Raw genomic sequence first — 24,253 nt, forward strand, 5'->3', positions numbered from 1 at the left:
AAGCCGGAGAGGACTTCTGCTCCTGGGAACTTGCCACAGCCTGTGACCCTTTTCCCCTTCCTCTCCCCCTCGCAGCAAGGAAGGAGGACCCACGTCCTTTTTTTAATTTATTGGACCGAAAGGACTGCATCTGATAGTGGGGCGTTTTCTTCTGCTGTGCAGGAACATAAGGTAAAAATTACGACTTACCCGCGGTAGCCGTAGACACCAGGTCAGTGAGGCCATCACCAAACAGGACACTACCGTTAAACGGTAACGACTCCATCGCCTTCTTAGAGTCAGCCTCAGCATTCCATTGGTGAATCCACAATGCTCTCCTTGCTGAGACCGCCATGGCACTGGCCCTTGATCCCAAAAGGCCAATATCCCTTACAGCTTGTTTTAAATATGCTGCAGCGTCCCTGATATGACCCAGAGTCAAAAGCACACTATCCCTGTCTAGGGAATCTACCTCAGATGACAAGTTATCTGCCCACCGGTCAATAGCGCTACTCACCCATGCCGCAGCAACGGCAGGCCTCAGTAGCGACCCCGTAGTGACATAAATGGATTTTAGTGTATTTTCCTGCTTACGATCCGCAGGATCCTTTAGGGCTGCCGTGTCAGGAGACGGAAGCGCCACCATTTTGGAAAGACGCGATAAAGCTTTGTCTACCGTGGGGGTTGACTCCCACTTTTCCCTGTCCCCAAATGGAAACGGATATGCCACTGGAATTCTTTTGGGAACCTGTACCTTCTTGTCAGGATTTTCCCAAGCCTTTTCAAAAAGAGCGTTCAGTTCATGAGAGGGAGGAAACGTTACCTCAGGTTTCTTTCCTTTATACATACAGACCCTAGTATCAGGAACAGCAGGGTCCTCTGTTATATGCAACACTTCTTTTATTGCCACAATCATGTACTGAATGCTCTTAGCCAGTTTTGGATTTAATCTGGCATCACTATAGTCGACACTGGAATCAGATTCCGTGTCGGTATCTGTATCTGCTATCTGGGTAAATGGACGTTTCTGTGACCCCGAAGGGGTCTGAGTTTGTGACAATGCATCCTCCAAGGATTTCCTCCATTTATGGTTCTTAGACTCAGGTTTATCAAATCTCTAAGTCAACCGAGTCACATTTGCATTCAAAACACTCAACATATTTACCCAATCATCCGTCGGCGGTGCCGACACGGTCACTCTCACAGTATTTTCTGTCCCCACTCCAGCCTCCTCCTGGGAAAAGCACTCAGCCTCAGACATGTCGACACACATGTACCGACACCCACAACCACACTGGGGCTATAGGAGACAGACCCACAACAAAGCCTGTTAGAGAAACACAGAGGGAGTTCTGCCAGCTCACAACCCAGCGCCTATCCCGGTTCTGAAGCGAGTAAAAGACTGCCCAGACCTGTTGGCGCTTTATACTTAAATAATTTGAACCAAATCTCTTGTGCCGCCCCCCCCCCCCCCCCCCCGTTTTGCACCCTGTTGCTTGTACAGCAGTGTGGGAGGCCAGGCTCAGCGTCTCTGCAGCTTCTGTGAAGAGAAAATGGCGCTAGTCTGTACTATGAGGGCTAAGCCACGCCCCCTTCATGGCGCGCTTCAGTCCCGCTTAAATTCCATATTTATACTGGCAGGGGTCCGCAATTAGTGCCTAGGCACTGTTTACATATCTGCCAGTGCTATTTGAGGGTCCTATGCTGCCCAGGGCACCCCCCCTGCGCCCTGCACCCTGCAGTGCCGTGTTATGTGTGAAAGCATGGTGCGCAGCGCGCCCGCTGCGCGGTACCTCAAAAGCCATCTTCTGCCGTCACTGAAGTCTTCTGATTTTCCTTTACTCACCCGGCTTCTGTCTTATGGGTCTGCGAGGGGGGTGACAGCGCGGCTCCGGGAACAAGCAGCTAGGCGCACCAAGTGATCGAACCCTCTGGAGCTAATGGTGTCCAGTAGTGATGAGCGGGTTCGGTTTCTCGGAAACCGTACTCCCCCGAACTTTACCCTTTTTACACGGGTCCGAGCCATACTCGGATTCTCCCGTATGGCTCGGTTAACCCGAGCGCGCCCGAACGTCATCATCCCGCTGTCGGATTCTCGCAAGATTCGGATTCTATATAAGCAGCCGCGCGTCGCCGCCATTTTCACTCGTGCATTGGAAATGTTAGGGAGAGGACGTGGCTGGCGTCCTCTCCGTTTATTCATTGTTGAGTTGATGCAAATATTTGTGCTTGCTTATATCATTGTGGGGACTGGGGAGCAGCTTTATATTAATATAGGAGGAGTAAAGTGCAGAGTTTTGCTGATCAGTGACCACCAGTTTTATCCATTCTCTGCCTGAAAAAAACACTCCATATCTGTGCTCAGTGTGCTGTATATATCTGTGCTCACACTGCTTAATTGTGGGGACTGGGGAGCAGCTGTATTATATAGCAGGAGTACAGTGCAGAGTTTTGCTGACAGTGACCACCAGTATACGTTGTCTGCCTGAAAAACACTCCATATCTGTGCTCAGTGTGCTGTTTTATTGTGGGGACTGGGGAGTCGGGACCACCAGTATAATATTATATAGGAGGAGTACAGTGCAGAGTTTTGCTGACACAGTGACCACCAGTATATATAGCAGTACGGTACGGAAGGCCACTGCTGTACCTTTCTCTGTGTCGTCATTAAGTATACTATCCATCTACATTCTAATTCTATACCTGTGGTGCATTTTAGTTTTGCAGTTTGCTGACACAGTGACCACCAGTATATATAGAAGTACGGTACGGAAGGCCACTGCTGTACCTACCTCTGTGTCGTCATTAAGTATACTATCCATTTACATTCTATACCTGTGGTGCATTTCAGTTGTGCAGTTTGCTGACACAGTAACCACCAGTATATATAGCAGTACGGTACAGAAGGCCACTGCTGTACCTACCTCTGTGTCGTCATTAAGTATACTATCCATCTACATTCTATACCTGTGGTGCATTTCAGTTGTGCAGTTTGCTGACACAGTGACCACCAGTATATATAGCAGTACGGTACGGAAGGCCACTGCTGTACCTACCTCTGTGTCATCATTAATTATACTATCCATCTACATTCTATACCTGTGGTGCATTTTAGTTTTGCAGTTTGCTGACACAGTGACCACCAGTATATATAGCAGTACGGTACGGAAGGCCACTGCTGTACCTACCTCTGTGTCGTCATTAAGTATACTATCCATCTACATTCTATACCTGTGGTGCATTTTAGTTTTGCAGTTTGCTGACACAGTGACCACCAGTATATATAGCAGTACGGTACGGAAGGCCACTGCTGTACCTACCTCTGTGTCGTCATTAAGTATACTATCCATCTACATTCTATACCTGTGGTGCATTTCAGTTGTGCAGTTTGCTGACACAGTGACCACCAGTATATATAGCAGTACGGTACGGAAGGCCACTGCTGTACCTACCTCTGTGTCGTCATTAAGTATACTATCCATCTACATTCTATACCTGTGGGGCATTTTAGTTTTGCAGTTTGCTGACACAGTGACCACCAGTGTATATATAGCAGTACGGTACGGAAGGCCACTGCTGTACCTACCTCTGTGTCGTCATTAAGTATACTATCCATCTACATTCTAATTCTATACCTGTGGTGCATTTTAGTTTTGCAGTTTGCTGACACAGTGACCACCAGTATATATAGCAGTACGGTACGGAAGGCCACTGCTGTACCTACCTCTGTGTCGTCATTAAGTATACTATCCATCTACATTCTATACCTGTGGTGCATTTCAGTTGTGCAGTTTGCTGACACAGTGACCACCAGTATATATAGCAGTACGGTACGGAAGGCTACTGCTGTACCTACCTCTGTGTCGTCATTAAGTATACTATCCATCTACATTCTATACCTGTGGTGCATTTTCGTTTTGCAGTTTGCTGACACAGTGACCACCAGTATATATAGTAGTACGGTACGGAAGGCCACTGCTGTACCTACCTCTGTGTCGTCATTAAGTATACTATCCATCTACATTCTATACCTGTGGTGCATTTTAGTTTTGCAGTTTGCTGACACAGTGACCACCAGTATATATAGCAGTACGGTACGGAAGGCCACTGCTGTACCTACCTCTGTGTCGTCATTAAGTATACTATCCATCTACATTTTATACCTGTGGTGCATTTTAGTTTTGCAGTTTGCTAACACAGTGACCACCAGTATATATAGCAGTACGGTACGGAAGGCCACTGCTGTACCTACCTCTGTGTCGTCATTAAGTATACTATCCATCTACATTCTATACCTGTGGTGCATTTTAGTTGTGCGCAGTATATATAGTAGTAGGCCATTGCTATTGATACTGGCATATAATTCCACACATTAAAAAATGGAGAACAAAAATGTGGAGGTTAAAATAGGGAAAGATCAAGATCCACTTCCACCTCGTGCTGAAGCTGCTGCCACTAGTCATGGCCGAGACGATGAAATGCCATCAACGTCGTCTGCCAAGGCCGATGCCCAATGTCATAGTAGAGAGCATGTAAAATAAAAAAAAACAAAAGTTCAGTAAAATGACCCAAAAATCAAAATTGAAAGTGTCTGGTGAGAAGCGTAAACTTGCCAATATGCCATTTACGACACGGAGTGGCAAGGAACGGCTGAGGCCCTGGCCTATGTTCATGGCTAGTGGTTCAGATTCACATGAGGATGGAAGCACTCATCCTCTCGCTAGAAAAATGAAAAGACTTAAGCTGGCAAAAGCACAGCAAAGAACTGTGCGTTCTTCTAAATCACAAATCCCCAAGGAGAGTCCAATTGTATCGGTTGCGATGCCTGACCTTCCCAACACTGGACGGGAAGAGCTTGCGCCTTCCACCATTTGCACGCCCCCTGCAAGTGCTGGAAGGAGCACCCGCAGTCCAGTTCCTGATAGTCAAATTGAAGATGTCACTGTTGAAGTACACCAGGATGAGGATATGGGTGTTGCTGGCGCTGGGGAGGAAATTGACAAGGAGGATTCTGATGGTGAGGTGGTTTGTTTAAGTCAGGCACCCGGGGAGACACCTGTTGTTCGTGGGACGAATATGGCCATTGACATGCCTGGCCAAAATACAAAAAAAATCACCTCTTCGGTGTGGAATTATTTCAACACAAATGCGGACAACAGGTGTCAAGCCGTGTGTTGCCTTTGTCAAGCTGTAATAAGTAGGGGTTAGGACGTTAACCACCTCGGAACATCCTCCCTTATACGTCACCTGCAGCGCATTCATCATAAGTCAGTGACAACTTCAAAAACTTTGGATGACAGCGGAAGCAGTCCACTGACCACTAAATCCCTTCCTCTTGTAACCAAGCTCCTGCAAACCATACCACCAACTCCCTCAGTGTCAATTTCCTCCTTACCCAGGAAAGCCAATAGTCCTGCAGGCCATGTCACTGGCAAGTCTGACGAGTCCTCTCCTGCCTGGGATTCCTCCAATGCATCCTTGAGTTTAACGCCTACTGCTGCTGGCGCTGCTGTTGTAGCTGCTGGAAGTCGATCGTCATCCCAGAGGGGAAGTCGGAAGACCACTTGTACTACTTTCAGTAAGCAATTGACTGTCCAACAGTCCTTTGCAAGGAAGATGAAATATCACAGCAGTCATCCTGCTGCAAAGCAGATAACTCAGGCCTTGGCAGCCTGGGCGGTGAAAAACGTGGTTCCGGTATCCACCGTTAATGCAGAGGCAACTAGAGACTTGATTGAGGTACTGTGTCCCCGGTACCAAATACCATCTAGGTTCCATTTCTCTAGGCAGGCGATACCGAAAATGTACACAGACGTCAGAAAAAGAGTCACCAGTGTCCTAAAAAATGCAGTTGTACCCAATGTCCACTTAACCATGGACATGTGGACAAGTGGAGCAGGGCAGACTCAGGACTATATGACTGTGACAGCCCACTGGGTAGATGTATTGCCTCCCGCAGCAAGAACAGCCGTGGTGGCACCAGTTGCAGCATCTCGCAAACGCCAACTTGTTCCTAGGCAGGCTACGCTTTGTATCACCGCTTTCCATAAGAGGCACACAGCTGACAACCTCTTACGGAAACTGAGGAAGATCATCGCAGGATGGCTTACCCCAATTGGACTCTCCTGGGGATTTGTGACATCGGACAACGCCAGCAATATTGTGCGTGCATTACATCTGGGCAAATTCCAGCACGTCCCATGTTTTGCACATACATTGAATTTGGTGGTGCAGAATTATTTAAAAACCGACAGGGGCGTGCAAGAGATGCTGTCAGTGGCCCGAAGAATTGCGGGCCACTTTCGGCATTCAGCCACCGCGTACAGAAGACTGGAGCACCACCAAACAATCCTGAACCTGCCCTGCCATCATCTGAAGCAAGAGGTGGTAACGAGGTGGAATTCAACCCTCTATATGCTTCAGAGGATGGAGGAGCAGCAAAAGGCCATTCAAGCCTATACATCTGCCCACGATATAGGCAAAGGAGGGGGAATGCATCTGACTCTAGCGCAGTGGAGAATGATTTCAACGTTGTGCAAGGTTCTGCAACCCTTTGAACTTGCCACACGTGAAGTCAGTTCAGACACTGCCAGCCTGAGTCAGGTCATTCCCCTCATCAGGCCTTTGCAGTAGAAGCTGGAGACATTGAAGGAGAAGCTAAAACAGAGCGATTCCGCTAGGCATGTGGGACTTGTGGATGGAGCCCTTAATTCGCTTAACCAGGATTCACGGGTGGTCAATCTGTTGAAATCAGAGCATTACATTTTGGCCACCGTGCTCGATCCTAGATTTAAAACCTAATTTGTATCTCTCTTTCCAGCAGACACAAGTCTGCAGAGGTTCAAAGAACTGCTGGTGAGAAAATTGTCAAGTCAAGCGGAACGTGACCCGTCAACATCTCCTCCTTCACATTCTCCCGCAACTGGGGGTGCGAGGAAAAGGCTAAGAATTCCGAGCCCACCCGCTGGCGGTGATGCAGGGCAGTCTGGAGCGAGTGCTGACATCTGGTCCGGACTGAAGGACCTGCCAACGATTACTGACATGTCGTCTACTGTCACTGCATATGATTCTCTCACCATTGAAAGAATGGTGGAGGATTATATGAGTGACCGCATCCAAGTAGGCACGTCAGACAGTCCGTACGTATACTGGCAGGAAAAAGAGGCAAATTGGAGGCCCTTGCACAAACTGGCTTTATTCTACCTAAGTTGCCCTCCCTCCAGTGTGTACTCCGAAAGAGTGTTTAGTGCAGCCGCTCACCTTGTCAGCAATCGGCGTACGAGGTTACTTCCAGAAAATGTGGAGAAGATGATGTTCATCAAAATGAATTATAATCAATTCCTCCGTGGAGACATTCACCAGCAATTGCCTCCAGAAAGTACACAGGGATCTGAGATGGTGGATTCCAGTGAGGACGAATTAATAATCTGTGAGGAGGGGGATGTACACAGTGAAAGGGGTGAGGAATCGGAGGATGATGATGAGGTGGACATCTTGCCTCTGTAGAGCCAGTTTGTGCAAGGAGAGATTGATTGCTTCTTTTTTGGTGGGGGCCCAAACCAACCAGTCATTTCAGTCACAGTCGTGTGGCAGACCCTGTCGCTAAAATGATGGGTTCGTTAAAGTGTGCATGTCCTGTTTATACAACATAAGGGTGGGTGGGAGGGCCCAAGGACAATTCCATCTTGCACCTCTTTTTTCTTTCATTTTTCTTTGCATCATGTGCTGTTTGGGGACAATTTTTTTGAAGTGCCATCCTGTCTGACACTGCAGTGCCACTCCTAGATGGGCCAGGTGTTTGTGTCGGCCACTTGTGTCGCTTAGCTTAGTCACACAGCGACCTTGGTGCGCCTCTTTTTTTCTTTGCATCATGTGCTGTTTGGGGACTATTTTTTTGAAGTGCCATCCTGTCTGACACTGCAGTGCCACTCCTAGATGGGCCAGGTGTTTGTGTCGGCCACTTGTGTCGCTTAGCTTAGTCACACAGCGACCTTGGTGCGCCTCTTTTTTTCTTTGCATCATGTGCTGTTTGGGGACAATTTTTTTGAAGTGCCATCCTGTCTGACACTGCAGTGCCACTCCTAGATGGGCCAGGTGTTTGTGTCGGCCACTTGTGTCGCTTAGCTTAGTCACACAGCGACCTTGGTGCGCCTCTTTTTTTCTTTGCATCATGTGCTGTTTGGGGACTATTTTTTTGAAGTGCCATCCTGTCTGACACTGCAGTGCCACTCCTAGATGGGCTAGGTGTTTGTGTCGGCCACTTGTGTCGCTTAGCTTAGTCACACAGCGACCTTGGTGCACCTCTTTTTTTCTTTGCATCATGTGCTGTTTGGGGACTATTTTTTTGAAGTGCCATCCTGCCTGACACTGCAGTGCCACTCCTAGATGGGCCAGGTGTTTGTGTCGGCCACTTGTGTCGCTTAGCTTAGCCATCCAGCGACCTCGGTGCAAATTTTAGGACTAAAAATAATATTGTGAGGTGTGAGGTGTTCAGAATTGACTGGAAATGAGTGGAAATTATGGTTATTGAGGTTAATAATACTATGGGATCAAAATGACCCCCAAATTCTATGATTTAAGCTGTTTTTTAGGGTTTTTTGAAAAAAACACCCGAATCCGACCAAAAATTTTCAGTGAGGTTTTGCCAAAACGCGTGCGAATCCAAAACACGGCCGCGGAACCGAATCCAAAACCAAAACACAAAACCCGAAAAATGTCCGGTGCACATCACTACTAAGAAGCAGAGCCTTTGAACTCAGAGAAGTAGGTCTGCTTCTCTCCCCTCAGTCCCATGATGCAGGGAGCCTGTTGCCAGCAGGTCTCCCTGAAAATAATAAACCTAACTAAGTCTTTTTTCTGAGAAACTCTGGAGAGCTCCTCAGTGTGCATCCAGTCTCACTGGGCACAGAATCTAACTGGAGTCTGGAGGAGGGGCATAGAGGGAGGAGCCAGTTCACACCCAATCAAAGTCTTAAAGTGTGCCCATGTCTCCTACGGATCCCGTCTATACCCCATGGTTCTTGAAGCATCCCCAGCATCCTCTAGGACGTATGAGAAATGAAAACTTACAAATAAAATCAAAATATTAACTAAAAAAATGGGACAACACAGCAGCCCCCCAAACACTCCAGGCTCCTGTCATGACGGGCACTTAAATGAACACGGGCCTACAGGGAGATTGCAGGGGGAGGAGCTAATGTTTTAATATTATAGTTGATGTTAAATGACAGCTCCTGCTCATTCACCAGCAACCCATAGTCCAGTGTCCCCCAGCGTGGATGATAGAGAAATACAAAATTATTCTCTGTTAACAAGGGCATCTGGTCTATAGATCTACACTAAAAGATCTACAAACAATAGGTTGACCACTAATGGTAGGTATGCATTAGGTCGACAGGGTCAAAATGTTGACATGACAATGGTCGAAACACATAAGTTTTCTGCTTTGTTTTTTAATTTCTCTTACGTCCTAGAGGATGCTGGGGTCCACATTAGTACCATGGTGTATAGACGGGTCCACTAGGAGCCATTGGCACTTTAAGAATTTGAGAGTGTGGGCTGGCTCCTCCCTCTATGCCCCTCCTACCAGAATCAGTTTAGAAAATGTGCCCGGAGGAGTCAGTCACAGCTAGGGGAGCTCCATAGGAGTTCTTTTAGTTTTATTATTTTAAATAGAGTTTAGGCACAGGGAGGCTGCTGGCAACAGCCTCCCTGCTTCAATGGACTAAGGGGGGGAGTAGTGTCTGCCCTGCGGGGTCTGAGCCACTGTCTCCGCTGGCAGGACACTGAGCTCCTGAGGGGATCGAACGTTCGCCACCACAGCGGATCGCTCACCCCAGCAGCATGCCGCCAACCCCTTACAGAGCCAGAAGATTAGTGGCGAGTCAGTCACCGGCCTCCCTGGCAAACGGGGAACCGGTGTGAAGATGGCGGCAGCAGGGTATGGAGCGCAGTACTAACTGTACTCTGGGGCTCAGCGGTACATTGTGCAGCGCTGTGAGGGGTGCCCTGAGCCAGCGCCTACACCCTACACTGCCAACCAAGCCTGTCAGGGTCCCAGGATCGCTGCCAGCACTTTTCCTCAGGCCAGTATAATCTTCGGAAGAGCGGGAAGCAGCGCCATGAAAGGGGGCAGAGCTTCTCCTCAGAGCGGACCCAGCAGTGTTAAGCGCCATTTTCCTGCCTGCAGAAGCGCTGTCAGTGAGAACTGTCCCTCCAAATCAACTCCAGCTATCTTTTACAGTACCAGGGGGTTGTAGAAGGGGGGAGGCTCTGTACAGACTGTGTAACCTATTAAGGTACACAGTCAGCGCTGGTTAGGGGTCTCCCATCTATTAGCGCTGTGTGTGGGTTGGCTCCAATCTCTGTGTCTCTCTTGCCGTTCTTAGGGGGGAAACTCTGTCTGCCCTTCCGTGTGTGTGTGTGTGTGTGTGTGTGTGTGTGTGTGTGTGTGTGTGTGTGTGTGTGTGTGTAGAGTGTCTGTGGCCTCCATTAAGCTATGTCCAGAGACTCTGTGCCATATGCTGCAGAGGATATGTCCTCTCAGGATGATTCCATTCCATGTAATCAGGATTGCACGGTGTTAGCGCAGGTCCCAGCAAGGGAGCCTGAGTGGTTAGCCTCTGTTAAAACTATGATTTCTCAGATTTCTACTAGGGTTGCACAGAATGAGTCTGCAACTCAAGTTTTACAGAACTCTATGGCATTTTGGTCCGGTTCTGTTACCTCAGGAGCCCCTACTATATGCTCCCAAAAACGTGCTCTTGCCCAGATTCAGCAAGATGACACGGATACCGATTCTGACACGGCAGAAGGTGATGGGGATGTGCTGCGGGGAGGCAAAAAGGGTGCAGTTGATGATAGAGGCCATTAGAGATGTGTTGAATATTGCTGATACAACACCTGAGCAGGTTGAGGAGGCTTACTTCACTGACCATAAGAAAGCCTCGCTAACCTTCCCTGCATCTAAGGAATTAAATGCTGTATTTGAGAAAGCATGGGAGAAAAAATTTCAGATCCCTAGAAAGGTTCTGGTTGCTTTCCCTTTCCCTGAGGAGGATAGGAAAAAATGGGAACACACACCCATAGTTGACGCATCTGTATCCAGACTCTCATAGAAGATGGATTTACCCCTTCCAGGATCTACCGCGTTAAAAGAACCGGCTGATCGCAAAATTGACACTACGCTCAAATCCATGTACGCGGCTTCAGGGGCGATACTACGTCCTACTATTGCCTGTGCATTCATTTCCGAAGCTATAGTAAAGTGGTCAGGCACGTTATTTGAGGATGTGGATACAATGGATAAAAGTGACGTTGAATTGTTTTTACGTAACATTCAGGATTCTGCAGGATTTATGGTGGAATCCATGAAAGACCTGGGTTCCATGGCTGCAGGAATATCTTCCATGTCTGTCTCAGCTCGTAGAGGACTTTGGCTGTGCCAGTGGTCTGCCGACGCAGAATCCAGGAGAGGTGTGGAGACCCTACCCTACACAGGTAAGGCTCTCTTTGGGGAAGCGTTGGATGCGTGGATTTCCACAGCTACAGAGGGTAAGTCACCTTTGCTTCCCTCAGCTGCACCTGCTACGAAGAAACCTTTTTCTTCAGCTGCATCACAGTCCTGTCGGGCTGCTAAAACAAGAAAGGCCAATCCGTCCATCACCTTCTTTAGAGGAGGCCGGCCAAAATCCAAGAAACCTGCTGTTGCGGGTTCCCAGGAACAGAAGCCTGCTTCAGGTACGCCAAAGTCCTCAGCATGACGGTGGACCGCATGGCCTGGAGGTGGGGCCGGTGGGGGCGAGACTCAGGCATTTCAGTCACGTCTGGGTGTCGTCTGGCCTGGATCCCTGGGTGCAAGATATTGTGTCCCATGGGTACAGGCTGGAGTTCAGGATCTCCCTCCTCACCGATTCTTCAAATCAGGCTTGCCAGCTTTGCTGGCAGACAGGGCTATCCTACAGGAAGCCATCCAGAAGTTGGTGGAGTCACAGGTCATTTTACCAGTTCCACCCCATTTGCAAAACAAAGGTTACTATTCGAACCTTTTCGTGGTTCCGAAACCGGATGGTTTGGTCAGGCCCATTCTGAACTTAAAATCGCTAAACCCCTTTCTGAGGGAGTTCAAGTTCAAAATGGAGTCTCTGAGGGCAGTGATATCAGGTCTGAAGAGGGGGAATTCCTGGTATCCCTGGATATCAAGGATGCGTACCTCCACATTCCGATTTGGCCGCGCATCAAGCTTTTCTCCGATTTGCACTGTTAGACAGTCATTTTCAGTTCCAGGCCCTGCCATTCGGCCTCTCCACAGCACCGAGGATCTTCACCAAGGTGACTGCAGAGATGATGGTTCTCCTCCGCAGACAGGTGGTGAACATAATTCCATATCTGGACGAAATGCTGATAAAGGCATCATCCAAGGAGAAGCTGTTACAGTCCATTGTTCTTATGACCCGTCTACTCAGGGAACACGGTTGGATCCTGAATCTTCCAAAATCACATTTGGAGCCGACCAGGAGGTTATCCTTTCTGGGAATGATCCTCGACACAGAAGTGCAGAGGGTGTTTCTTCCGGAGGAGAAAGCGTTGGTGATACAAACAATGGTACGGGATGTCCTGAAGCCAGCCCAGGTGTCAGTTCATCAGTGTATTCACATTCTGGGGAAGATGGTGGCCTCTTATGAGGCTCTGCATTACGGGAGGTTTCATGCTCGGCCGTTCCAACTGGATCTCCTGGACAAGTGGTCGAGATCTCATCTACACATGCACCAGAGAATATGTCTGTCACCAAAGGCCAGGATTTCACTCCTCTGGTGGCTGCAATTACCTCACCTTCTGGAGGGCCGCAGGTTTGGAATTCAGGACTGGATCCTTCTAACCACAGATGCAAGTCTCCGGGGCTGGGGCGCAGTCGCTCAAGGGGAGACCTTTCAAGGAAGGGGGTCAAGTCTGGAAGCCGGCCTACCAAGAAACATTCTGGAACTAAGAGCCGTCTACAACGGTAATCTACAAGCGGCCCATCTTCTGCTAGATCAGTCCATTCAAGTGCAGTCGGACAATGTAACGACAGTAGCTTACATAAACCGACAGGGCGGAACGAAGAGCAGAGCTGCAATTTCAGAGTTAACAAGAATCATCCTCTGGGCAGAAAAACACGCGCTGGCGCTGTCAGCAATCTTCATTCCAGGAGTAGACAACTGGGAAGCGGACTTCCTCAGCAGACACGATCTCCATCCAGGAGAGTGGGGACTCCATCCGGAGGTGTTCAAGGAGGTAACAGATCTTTGGGGTGTACCTCAAATAGACATGATGGCCTCTCGTCTCAACAAGAAGCTTCGGCGGTATTGTTCCAGGTCGAAGGACCCACAAGCCGTGGCGGTGGACACCCTAGTGACTCCGTGGGTGTTCCGGTCGGTGTACGTGTTTCCTCCACTTCCACACATTCCAAGAGTTCTAAAACTCGTAAAGAGTTCAGGCGATCCTCATTGCTCCGGACTGGCCAAGACGGGTTTGGTACGCGGATCTTCTGGATCTACTGCTAGAAGAGCCGAGGGCTCTTCCTCTTCGGGAGGACCTGCCGCAGCAGGGGCCGTTCGCTTATCAAGACTTACCGCGGCTACGTTTGACAGCATGGAGGTTGAACGCCAGATATTAGCTCGGAAGGGCTTTCTGAACAAGGTTATTCCTACCCTGATACAGGCTAGGAAAGGAGTAACGTCTAAACATTACCATCGTATTTGGAAAAAATATGTATCTTGGTGTGAGTCCAAGAAGTTTCCTGCGGTGGAGTTTCAAGTGGGACGGTTTCTCCTCTTCCTGCAAGCAGGTGTGGATATGGGCCTGAGGTTGGGATCCGTAAAGGTCCACATTTCGGCCCTATCCATTTTCTTCCAGAAACAGTTGGCTTCCCTTCCTGAGGTTCAGACTTTTCTGAAAGGGGTTCTGCACATCCAGCCTCCCTTTGTGCCGCCTACAGTGCCCTGGGATCTTAACGTGGTGGCCTTAGCTTCTGCTAGACGTGTGTCGGAGTTTGGGGCTTTATCTTGTAAAAGCCCATACTTGATCTTCCATGAAGATAGAGCTGAGCTCTGGACACGTCAGCAGATTCTTCCAAAGGTTGTGTCGGCATTTCATATCAACCAACCTATTATGGTGCCAGTGGCTACTGACTCCTCAATTTCATCAAAGTCCTTGGATGTTGTAAGGGCTCTGAAAATCTATGTGTAGAGGACTGCTCGTCACAGAAAATCGGACTCTCTGTTCGTCCTGTATGATTCCAAGTAACTTGGGTGTCCTGCTTCTAAGCAGACAATATCTCGCTGGATCAGGTTCACTATCCAGCATGCATATTCTACGGCAGGATTGCCGTGTCCTACGTCTGTTAAGGCCCACTCTACTCGTAAGGTGGATTCTTCCTGGGCGGCTGCCCGTGGTGTCTCGGCTTTACAGCTTTGCTGAGCGGCTACTTGGTCGGGGTCGAACACGTTTGCAAAGTTCTACAAGTTCGATACTCTGGCCTCTGAGGACCTGAAGTTTGGTCAATCAGTTCTGCAGGAGCCTCCGCGCTCTCCCTCCCGTTCTGGGAGCTTTGGTACATCCCCATGGCACTAATGTGGACCCCAGCATCCTCTAGGATGTAAGAGAAAATAGGATTTTGGTTACCTACCGGTAAATCTTTTTCTCGTAGTCCATAGAGGATGCTGGGCACCCGCCCAGCGCTTCGTGATCCTGCGGTAGTTACTTGGTTCAGTACTGCTTAGTTCTTGGTAAGTACTGTTTTATTACTTGGTGAGTAATCTTATTCATCCATTGCTGATGTTTCAAGCTAGTTAGCTTGGTTTGCCTTGTGTGTGAGCTGGTGTGAATCTCGCCACTATCTGTGTAATTCCTTCAATCTAAGCCAATGGCTCCTAGTGGACCCGTCTATACCCCATGGTACTAATGTGGACCAGCATCCTCTACGGACTACGAGAAAAGGATTTACCGGTAGGTAATTAAAATCCTATTTTTTTTTCATCTTTTTCATACTTCACCATCCACATGGACTATGATTGGAACTAGTAACCTGTGCTGAGTGCAGCGGCAGCAGAGCGAGGCACTTTTTATCCGAAACATGGTGGGCAGCTTGTTGGTGGTAGAAATGTGACAAAATACAGCAGAAAAAATAAAAAAATTGTGTAAACCTTTTTTTTGCCGACCATTTCCATGTCGACCTTTTTACCCTGCCGCCCTTTTGACACTGTCTACCTAATGCATGTCGCCCGTTAGTGGGCAACCTATTGACTGTAAGCAGTGTCGGACTGAGGCATGATTGGCCCACCGGGGGAATGCAGTGATAGGGGCCCATACTTAGGGGTGTGGCCACTGGCCAGCCACTACAGAGGCTTGAAGTACACAATAGTTTAGTGCAGTGTAATGCAACATATATACAATGCATAATACAAGTGCACAGTCTTGAACCTGATCCCTAGAGGAAGGATTGGGTCCTCAGCCAGTGGGGCCTACCGGTAGTTTTCCTGGTACTCCTGTGGGCCAGTCCGACCCTGACTGTAGACCTTTTTAGCGTAGATCTAATAATCCACACCCGTTGACAAGGTAACGGGTGATTTAAAAGGCCTCATTCCTTGAATTAAAAAAACAAGTGCAGAGCATAAAGGGTTGATTTAGCAACGAGTTTTATCATATACAACGAGTTTTAAAACTAGTTTATGATAAATGATGCTCCAACCAATCAGTTCCCAACTGTCATTTTTCACATGACATTAGGGAGCTGATTGGCTGGACCACCATACATCAACCCAATAATGTGAAATCATTATGACAGTGTAAGAGCGCTGATGTCTGCTGATTGGATGACTGATACTGCAGCCTCTGACACCCTTAAACAGAGCCGCCCACATTGAGTGCTCTAAAGATCTGTTGAAGGTCCCAAGGGTGCAGGTCCTCCTGTGATGGGAACCCTCTTTTACAGATTTGTCTGTCTACTCACTTGGAAGTCCTGAGGCTTGTTTGACAGTAGCTTTTTGGGGCCACTCTTCTTTCTCTTCACCCCCTGGACTGGGACCGACTGGGTTCTTTTGGGAACAGTGGCCTGCTCAGATCCTGGGAGAAGAGACAACGCCTCCCCCTCATCTCCAGTGCCGGTCTGGTCTTCAGTGTCCTCCTCCTCTCCTGTATCTATAGAGGAAGCCCGGTCATTATCAGAACCCACCATGAAAACACCATTATTAATATAGTTACAGCACGGGTTGTTTACTTGTATCTGCATTATGAACAGCCAGCATCCAATCAGACATTTGCTCTCATTTTCTAAACGGTATAAGCAAAAGTGACAGATAGAAAATCACTGGTTGCTATGGGTAACATCACCTATTGGGTGGACTATCTGTACATTGCAAAAGTCAGTTACTGAGTTTCCTGCATATTATATTGTGGGACACGTTAAGTCTCAACCCCCCAGCGATTGAATCAAAACCCCAATCACCATACCCCATGCACAGCATATTTTTAAGAGGGGACAAAGTATCTCCCCCTTTCTTTGGCCTACAAGTGTCACCAATATCAGGGACAATTAGCAGGGCCAGTATGCTTCCTACACACTGGACAGCACTGGGCCACATCCGGATCATTCATTAGGAAACCTAGGATCACGCCTAGGGCACAGTGGGTCCTGGGGGAGGCCTGTACTAATCATTTTAAAAGAAAACAAATTCTAATGAAGAGGATGAGGGGGCATAACCGGTGTCTGGCCTAGGGTCCAACAGGGCTGATTCAGGCTCAGTTCTAGGCTGTATACACTGAAGGGTTAAAGATGTTGCCCACAGCAACCAATTAAATTGTAGCTACAGTATTATTATAAAAGCAGGTTTTCACTTTACTGCCATTTTAAGGGTTCACTACACCTTAAACACGTGTTTGCCATGTGCTCCTCAAACCTTTACAAAAAAGATATATATATATATATATATATATACACTGCTCAAAAAAATAAAGGGAACACTAAAATAACACATCCTAGATCTGAATGAATGAAATATTCTTATTAAATACTTTGTTCTTTACATAGTTGGATGTGCTGACAACAAAATCACACAAAAATTATCAATGGAAATCAAATTTATTAACCCATGGAGGTCTGGATTTGGAGTCACCCTCAAAATTAAAGTGGAAAAACACACTACAGGCTGATCCAACTTTGATGTAATGTCCTTAAAACAAGTCAAAATGAGGCTCAGTAGTGTGTGTGGCCTCCACGTGCCTGTATGACCTCCCTACAACGCCTGGGCATGCTCCTGATGAGGTGGCGGATGGTCTCCTGAGGGATCTCCTCCCAGACCTGGAATAAAGCATCCGCCAACTCCTGGACAGTCTGTGGTGCAACGTAGCGTTGGTGGATGGAGCGGGACATGATGTCCCAGATGTGCTCAATTGGATTCAGGTCTGGGGAAGGGGCGGGCCAATCCATAGCATCAATGCCTTCGTCTTGCAGGAACTGCTGACACACTCCAGCCACATGAGGTCTAGCATTGTTTTGCATTAGGAGGAACCCAGGGCCAACTGCACCAGCATATGATCTCACAAGGGGTCTGAGGATCTCATCTCGGTACCTAATGGCAGTCAGGCTACCTCTGGCGAGCACATGGAGGGCTGTGTGGCCCCCCAAAGAAATGCCACCCCACACCATTACTGACCCACTGCCAAACCGGTCATGCTGGAGGATGTTGCAGGCAGCACAACGTTCTCCTTGGCGTCTCCAGACTCTGTCACGTCTGTCACATGTGCTCAGTGAGAACCTGCTTTCATCTGTGAAGAGCACAGGGTGCCAGTGGCGAATTGCCAATCTTGGTGTTCTCTGGCAAATGCCAAACATCCTGCACGGTGTTGGGCTGTAAGCACAACCCCCAGCTGTGGACGTTGGGCCCTCATACCACCCTCATGGAGTCTGTTTCTGATCATTTGAGTAGACACATGCACATTTGTGGCTTGCTGGAGGTCATTTTGCAGGGCTCTGGCAGTGCTCCTCCTGTTCCTCCTTGCACAAAGGCGGAGGTAGCGGTCCTGCTGCTGGGTTGTTGGCCTCCTACGGCCTCCTCCACGTCTCCTGATGTACTAGCCTGTCTCCTGACAGCGCCTCCATGCTCTGGACACTACGCTGACAGACACAGCAAACCTTCTTGCCACAGCTCGCATTGATGTGCCATCCTGGATGAGCTGCACTACCTGAGCCACTTGTGTGGGTTGTAGACTCCATCTCATGCTACCACTAGAGTGAAAGCACCGCCAGCTTTCAAAAGTGACCAAAACATCAGCCAGAAAGCATAGGAGCTGAGAAGTGGTCTGTGGTCACCACCTGCAGAACAACTCCTTTATTGGGGGTGTCTTGCTAATTGCCTATAATTTCCACCTGTTGTCTATTCTATTTGCACAACAGCATGTGAAATTGATTGTCAAACAGTGTTGCTTCCTAAGTGGACAGTTTGATTTCACAGAAGTGTGATTGACTTGGAGTTACATTGTGTTGTTTAAGTGTTCCCTTTATTTTTTTGAGGGGATTGACAGAATGACATCATTACCGGTGCGTGGCTTGCGTTGCATGAACGATAATACCCCAAACGGACATTCGGATTAACATTTGGATTGCACCTCCAGTGTGTAGAATTTAATAAGCTACAAAAATGGTTCTGTCACTTTTTACAGTATCTGCTATGGGTGCTCCAAGAACCATGGATTAATATTTACTCACATTAAGACGTCTCAAATGTACATCTCTATAGATTTACCAAATTTTTAACACCCATCTATATTTACAACCTTGAAAGTCAGAAACTCCCGTGCGAAGAACAGGTAGAAAACACCTAGTATAATGTGTGTATATATAGATATATATATATATATATATACAAATCCACAAAAGCAGCCGCTTCTCACTTATCATTTAGAAAACGCTGGTGCACGGTTGGTGTAATCATATAGAAAAAATCCAAGAATAACCACGCAGGTGATTGTACCCAGAAATACCAGCACACAGCTTAGATGCAAAAGAAGAAGTTTTACTTGTCCAGAAAAATCATTTAAAAAGGCAACAAGCATATAGCACACATGATGGTAGCAGCATGAATAGATCAATGAGTACTTATCATTCCGACAGCTGTTTCGACTATCTTCATCATGGGAATAGATAAAGTGACATGGTGCTGTACACTGCCATCCGCAGTGTCTGGTTCCAAAGTGACGTGTGCCTGAAAAGCTTAGCCCATGAGTGCATTAAATAGTGTGTGAAATACTTACCTGTAAGCTGTCTCACCTGTTCCCCGTCACACGTGGACATCAGCTGCGTTACATCCAAGCAGCACGGCATGCCGTGAACCGGAAGTGACGTGCAGGGGAGGGTATTAACCGCTGCACATCGTCAGTGACCAAACGATGGAGCCGGGACCTGTCCATCCTGCACGGAGACATAAGTCTCCGTAACTGTGTCCTGGTGTGAAGAATCACCCTCGGGCCGCGCGTCACTTCTAACGCGTTACCCGTGGCAACCAACAGGTCGTGCTTAAAACAGTCCGGGTAAACGAACACACCCGGAACTGAAGAAGCATCAGACCTGTTTCCGGGGACAAGGGGAGAGGCGCACAGGCAAAGAAAAACAAATACAGTGTAAGATAACATTGAACTGATAAAAATGAATAAAAATGAAAATAAATTAGATGCACACTTACATCCTGATGATGAATCTACTGATAATAAAGCATGTCTATGGCCAGTCATAAATGATTTAACAATGAATTGAACTGAATTTAAATCTGTCACTGACTACATTCTTAGTTATTATACATAAATCATGCCTTATAAAAAAGCCCCAATTTATAGGCCTTTCAGTAAGTAGGTATATAAATCAACTGAAGTGTGCATATAAGCATAAACAGTTAATCTAATTAATAAACAAATAAACAAAAAAATTAAACAAAAAGTACATAGATAAGACAATGGATCCGGATGCAGAGTCATCAGGCTCACATGTGTTCACGTACATAAAAAATGTGAAGTGAAAAAAATGTAAATATAAAAAAAGAAAAGAAAAAAATATATTTATTTATAAAAAAGGTACCAACGAGAATTCCTCAAGTAAACTTCTTCTTTTGCATCTAAGCTGTGTGCTGGTATTTCTGGGTACAATCACCTGCGTGGTTATTCTTGGATTTTTTCTATATGATTACACCAACCGTGCACCAGCGTTTTCTAAATGATAAGTGAGAAGCGGCTGCTTTTGTGGATTTGTCTATTCATCATGGTAACGGACTGTTATTATGGACTGGGAGCTGCACCACAAGTATAAGATACAATTTTTCATTTTTTTCCTTTTTTTCAGTTCTTTGGAACTTATTTTTTTCAAGTAACTGTGTTTGTGTATTTTTTTGTGTGTTGTATACGTTTTTGGACAATGGATCTGGATGCCAAGGACATCACTGGGACAAAGCGATTCTTGGATAAAGAAGTTTCCAAGATTTTGTTTTCTTCCACTGAACAATTAGCCTTTGATGTAGACACTCCCACTGAAATATACTCTGATTTGTTACGATTACGTAAAAGGCTTGTAGAACTGGAACTACACGGGTTAACGATATCTCAATATCACAAAGAAAATCTAATTCCCCGTGGTTTCAGAATTAAAAACCAGCCTACACTTGGTCGGAACAACAAAGAGTTTTGTCGCCAATGGTGTCAAATACTTAATCAATGTAGTTTTGACTTGATGGTATTGGTGGTACAACAGGTCAACACTGACATTGATAACATCAAAAAGGAGATTTTGGGCTATGAGCGTGCGGGCCTAGAAACCTTAAAAACAGATTCCACAAATGATTGGTTAACCAAACTAGACGATTCAATTCAAGCGTTTAAAAATGAACTATTGGTTTTTAAAAAAACTAAATACCGTAAGGTTAAAGACGACTACAGGGATTTGAGAGTCTATCCGTGGTTATTCACACAAACCAATAGACGTCCCTGGAGAAAAGGCCAAAACTTCCGTAATAAAGCTGAGGTCCAATTTACGGACATAGAATCGCATACCTCTCAAAGCGATTCGGATCATTCAGGCCACTATAGGGGTCGTTTTTTAGGGGACAAAACATTTACCAGGAGCAAAACAAAAGAGACCACGGATTCAAGAGACCGTGCAGGAGAGGGGGGCTCAAGCACAAAAAATACAGGAGGCAGGAATTACAAGGGGGGACGGAAATAACTGTCTTCAATCTATCAGATTACACTCCAACAGAGGCAGAAATGGCAGTATTATCTAAAGGACTCACTTTTGTTCAAACATATAAACAAAACAAGTTTGATTGTGAGGTCGAATTATTTAAATTTTTTCGACAATTAAAACTTAAAGATTATTTCTCAAAAAGGGATACTGTTTCTGTCAAAAGGAGTCAATTTAAAACACCCAGTAACTTTGACCCACCATCCATGAATCCTGCCATTGAGGTTTTTATTAATTTAGTTAAAAAAGAAACTTTACCTTGCATCAATAATATTAAAATTAAAAATCACAATATGACTAAATTAGAAAGACTGGCAGTCAAATCTCTAAGGGATAACCCAAATGTTATCATACGCCCCGCCGATAAGGGTGGGGGCGTGGTATTATTAAATCGTACTGATTACATTGATGAAATCAATCGGCAATTAGCCGACAAACAATGTTATAAACAACTCCGATTTGATCCAACCAATAATTTTAAACGTGAGGCAGATTCCATAATTGGTTTAGGTGTTTCTAATTATTGGATTGATGATCAAACAGCTAAATTCCTTACCCAGGACTTTCCCCGCATTCCTTTGATTTATGTTTTGCCCAAAGTCCACAAATGTCTGGACAAACCCCCTGGGAGACCTATCATTTCCTCCAGGGGCTCTTTGTGCCAGACATTATCCCAATATGTGGACTTTTTTCTGCAGCCGGTTGTGCAATCAACGCCATACTTCATTAAGGATACTTCAGACTTCTTATCGAAATTAAAGGCAGTTGGTCCTCTTCCCAATGACTGTATACTGGTGACACTCGATGTCACCAGTTTATACACTTGTATCAATCATCTTGAGGGCATTGAGGCAACTAGGAAGGCCATTACCTCCAGTCCACAGTATGAGGGTCCACCAAGTGAATTTTTGTTACTTTTGTTAGATTTTATCTTACACAAAAATTATTTTTTGTTTGAAAATTCATTTTACTTACAATTACAGGGCACAGCGATGGGGTCCAATGTGGCCCCATCGTATGCTAATTTGTTTATGTTTCAGTATGAACAACAATATATCATGGCAGATCCGAAATTTTCATCCTACATTTTGTTTTATGTGCGATATATTGATGACCTGTTCATGCTGTGGACTGGGGGTGAGGCTGAGCTTCAACAATTTATTACCAAATTAAATCAAATTCCAGGGTCTATTAGGCTCACATGTGTTCACGACTTTTTGTCTATTAATTTTTTGGATGTTACGATCAAATTAAACAACGGGTCCATCACCACCCAGGTTTATAGGAAGCCTACAGATAAAAACTCTCTCTTGTTGGCTACGAGCTTCCATCCGCAGCCATTAAAGAAGGGACTACCCTTCTCCCAACTTTTACGAGTGAAACGCATAACTTCGGATGAATTATTATTACCAGCTGCTTTGACCGAGATGGGCAAGAAATTCATCGAGAGGGGCTATGATCCGACTGAGATACAAGGAGCGATCACGAGATGTCTCCAGATGGAACGTTCAGACGTATTAAGATCCAAGAATAAAGATCCAGAGATTGGACGATTGGTCTTTTCCAGTACATATTCTGTCGCCTCTGGTGCCATGAGACGTGCGATCTCCAAGCATTGGCATATTTTACAGGCAGATTCGACTATGGGAAAATTCTGTGACAGCTTACCATTATTTAGCTACAAACGTAGTCCAAATCTCAAGGATCAGATCACCTATTCAGATATAGCACCAATGTCGCAACAAGGCAATGGTTGGCTAAAATTGAAACCAGGAGCACACAAATGTGGCTCCTGTGTTAATTGCAAGCATATGCACACAGGTAGCACGTTCGTCCATCCAACTAGGGGAGACACTTTTCGACTGAAACATCGAATGACATGTGAGACCAAATATGTCGTTTACGTGATCCAATGCCCCTGCAAGAAACTATATGTCGGAAAGACTATTAGAATGCTCAAAGAACGGATGGCCTTGCACCGGTCATCAATTAAGAAAGCGTTCATCAAAATTGAAAATTCCACTCCGCCAGTTGCTAAACACTTCGTTCATCAAGGTCACCACATTAAAGATCTTTTATTCATGCCCATTGACCACATACCACCATTGAAGAGGGGTGGTGACCGGCATAAGCTGCTATTACAACAAGAATGCCGCTGGATCCGACGATTATTTTCCCTTTCACCATTGGGACTTAATGAGGAATTCTCGTTGGTACCTTTTTTATAAATAAATATATTTTTTTCTTTTCTTTTTTTATATTTACATTTTTTTCACTTCACATTTTTTATGTACGTGAACACATGTGAGCCTGATGACTCTGCATCCGGATCCATTGTCTTATCTATGTACTTTTTGTTTAATTTTTTTGTTTATTTGTTTATTAATTAGATTAACTGTTTATGCTTATATGCACACTTCAGTTGATTTATATACCTACTTACTGAAAGGCCTATAAATTGGGGCTTTTTTATAAGGCATGATTTATGTATAATAACTAAGAATGTAGTCAGTGACAGATTTAAATTCAGTTCAATTCATTGTTAAATCATTTATGACTGGCCATAGACATGCTTTATTATCAGTAGATTCATCATCAGGATGTAAGTGTGCATCTAATTTATTTTCATTTTTATTCATTTTTATCAGTTCAATGTTATCTTACACTGTATTTGTTTTTCTTTGCCTGTGCGCCTCTCCCCTTGTCCCCGGAAACAGGTCTGATGCTTCTTCAGTTCCGGGTGTGTTCGTTTACCCGGACTGTTTTAAGCACGACCTGTTGGTTGCCACGGGTAACGCGTTAGAAGTGACGCGCGGCCCGAGGGTGATTCTTCACACCAGGACACAGTTACGGAGACTTATGTCTCCGTGCAGGATGGACAGGTCCCGGCTCCATCGTTTGGTCACTGACGATGTGCAGCGGTTAATACCCTCCCCTGCACGTCACTTCCGGTTCACGGCATGCCGTGCTGCTTGGATGTAACGCAGCTGATGTCCACGTGTGACGGGGAACAGG

General features: G+C 46.2%; 1 protein-coding gene across 5 annotated transcripts in view; it reads right to left on the bottom strand.

The window, feature by feature from the left end:
* Window positions 1–24,253, bottom strand: part of DYSF (dysferlin) — a 515,016-nt gene that overhangs the window by 371,636 nt on the left and 119,127 nt on the right. For all 5 annotated transcript variants that reach the window (XM_063925289.1, XM_063925290.1, XM_063925288.1 and 2 more), the window contains exon 6: window positions 15,968–16,155. In XM_063925289.1, the coding sequence (XP_063781359.1) occupies window positions 15,968–16,155 (188 nt within the window). The remainder of the gene's footprint in view (window positions 1–15,967; window positions 16,156–24,253) is intronic.

Source organism: Pseudophryne corroboree, chromosome 1 (genome assembly GCF_028390025.1).
Source record: "Pseudophryne corroboree isolate aPseCor3 chromosome 1, aPseCor3.hap2, whole genome shotgun sequence".
NCBI classification, from domain to species: Eukaryota; Metazoa; Chordata; class Amphibia; order Anura; family Myobatrachidae; genus Pseudophryne; species Pseudophryne corroboree.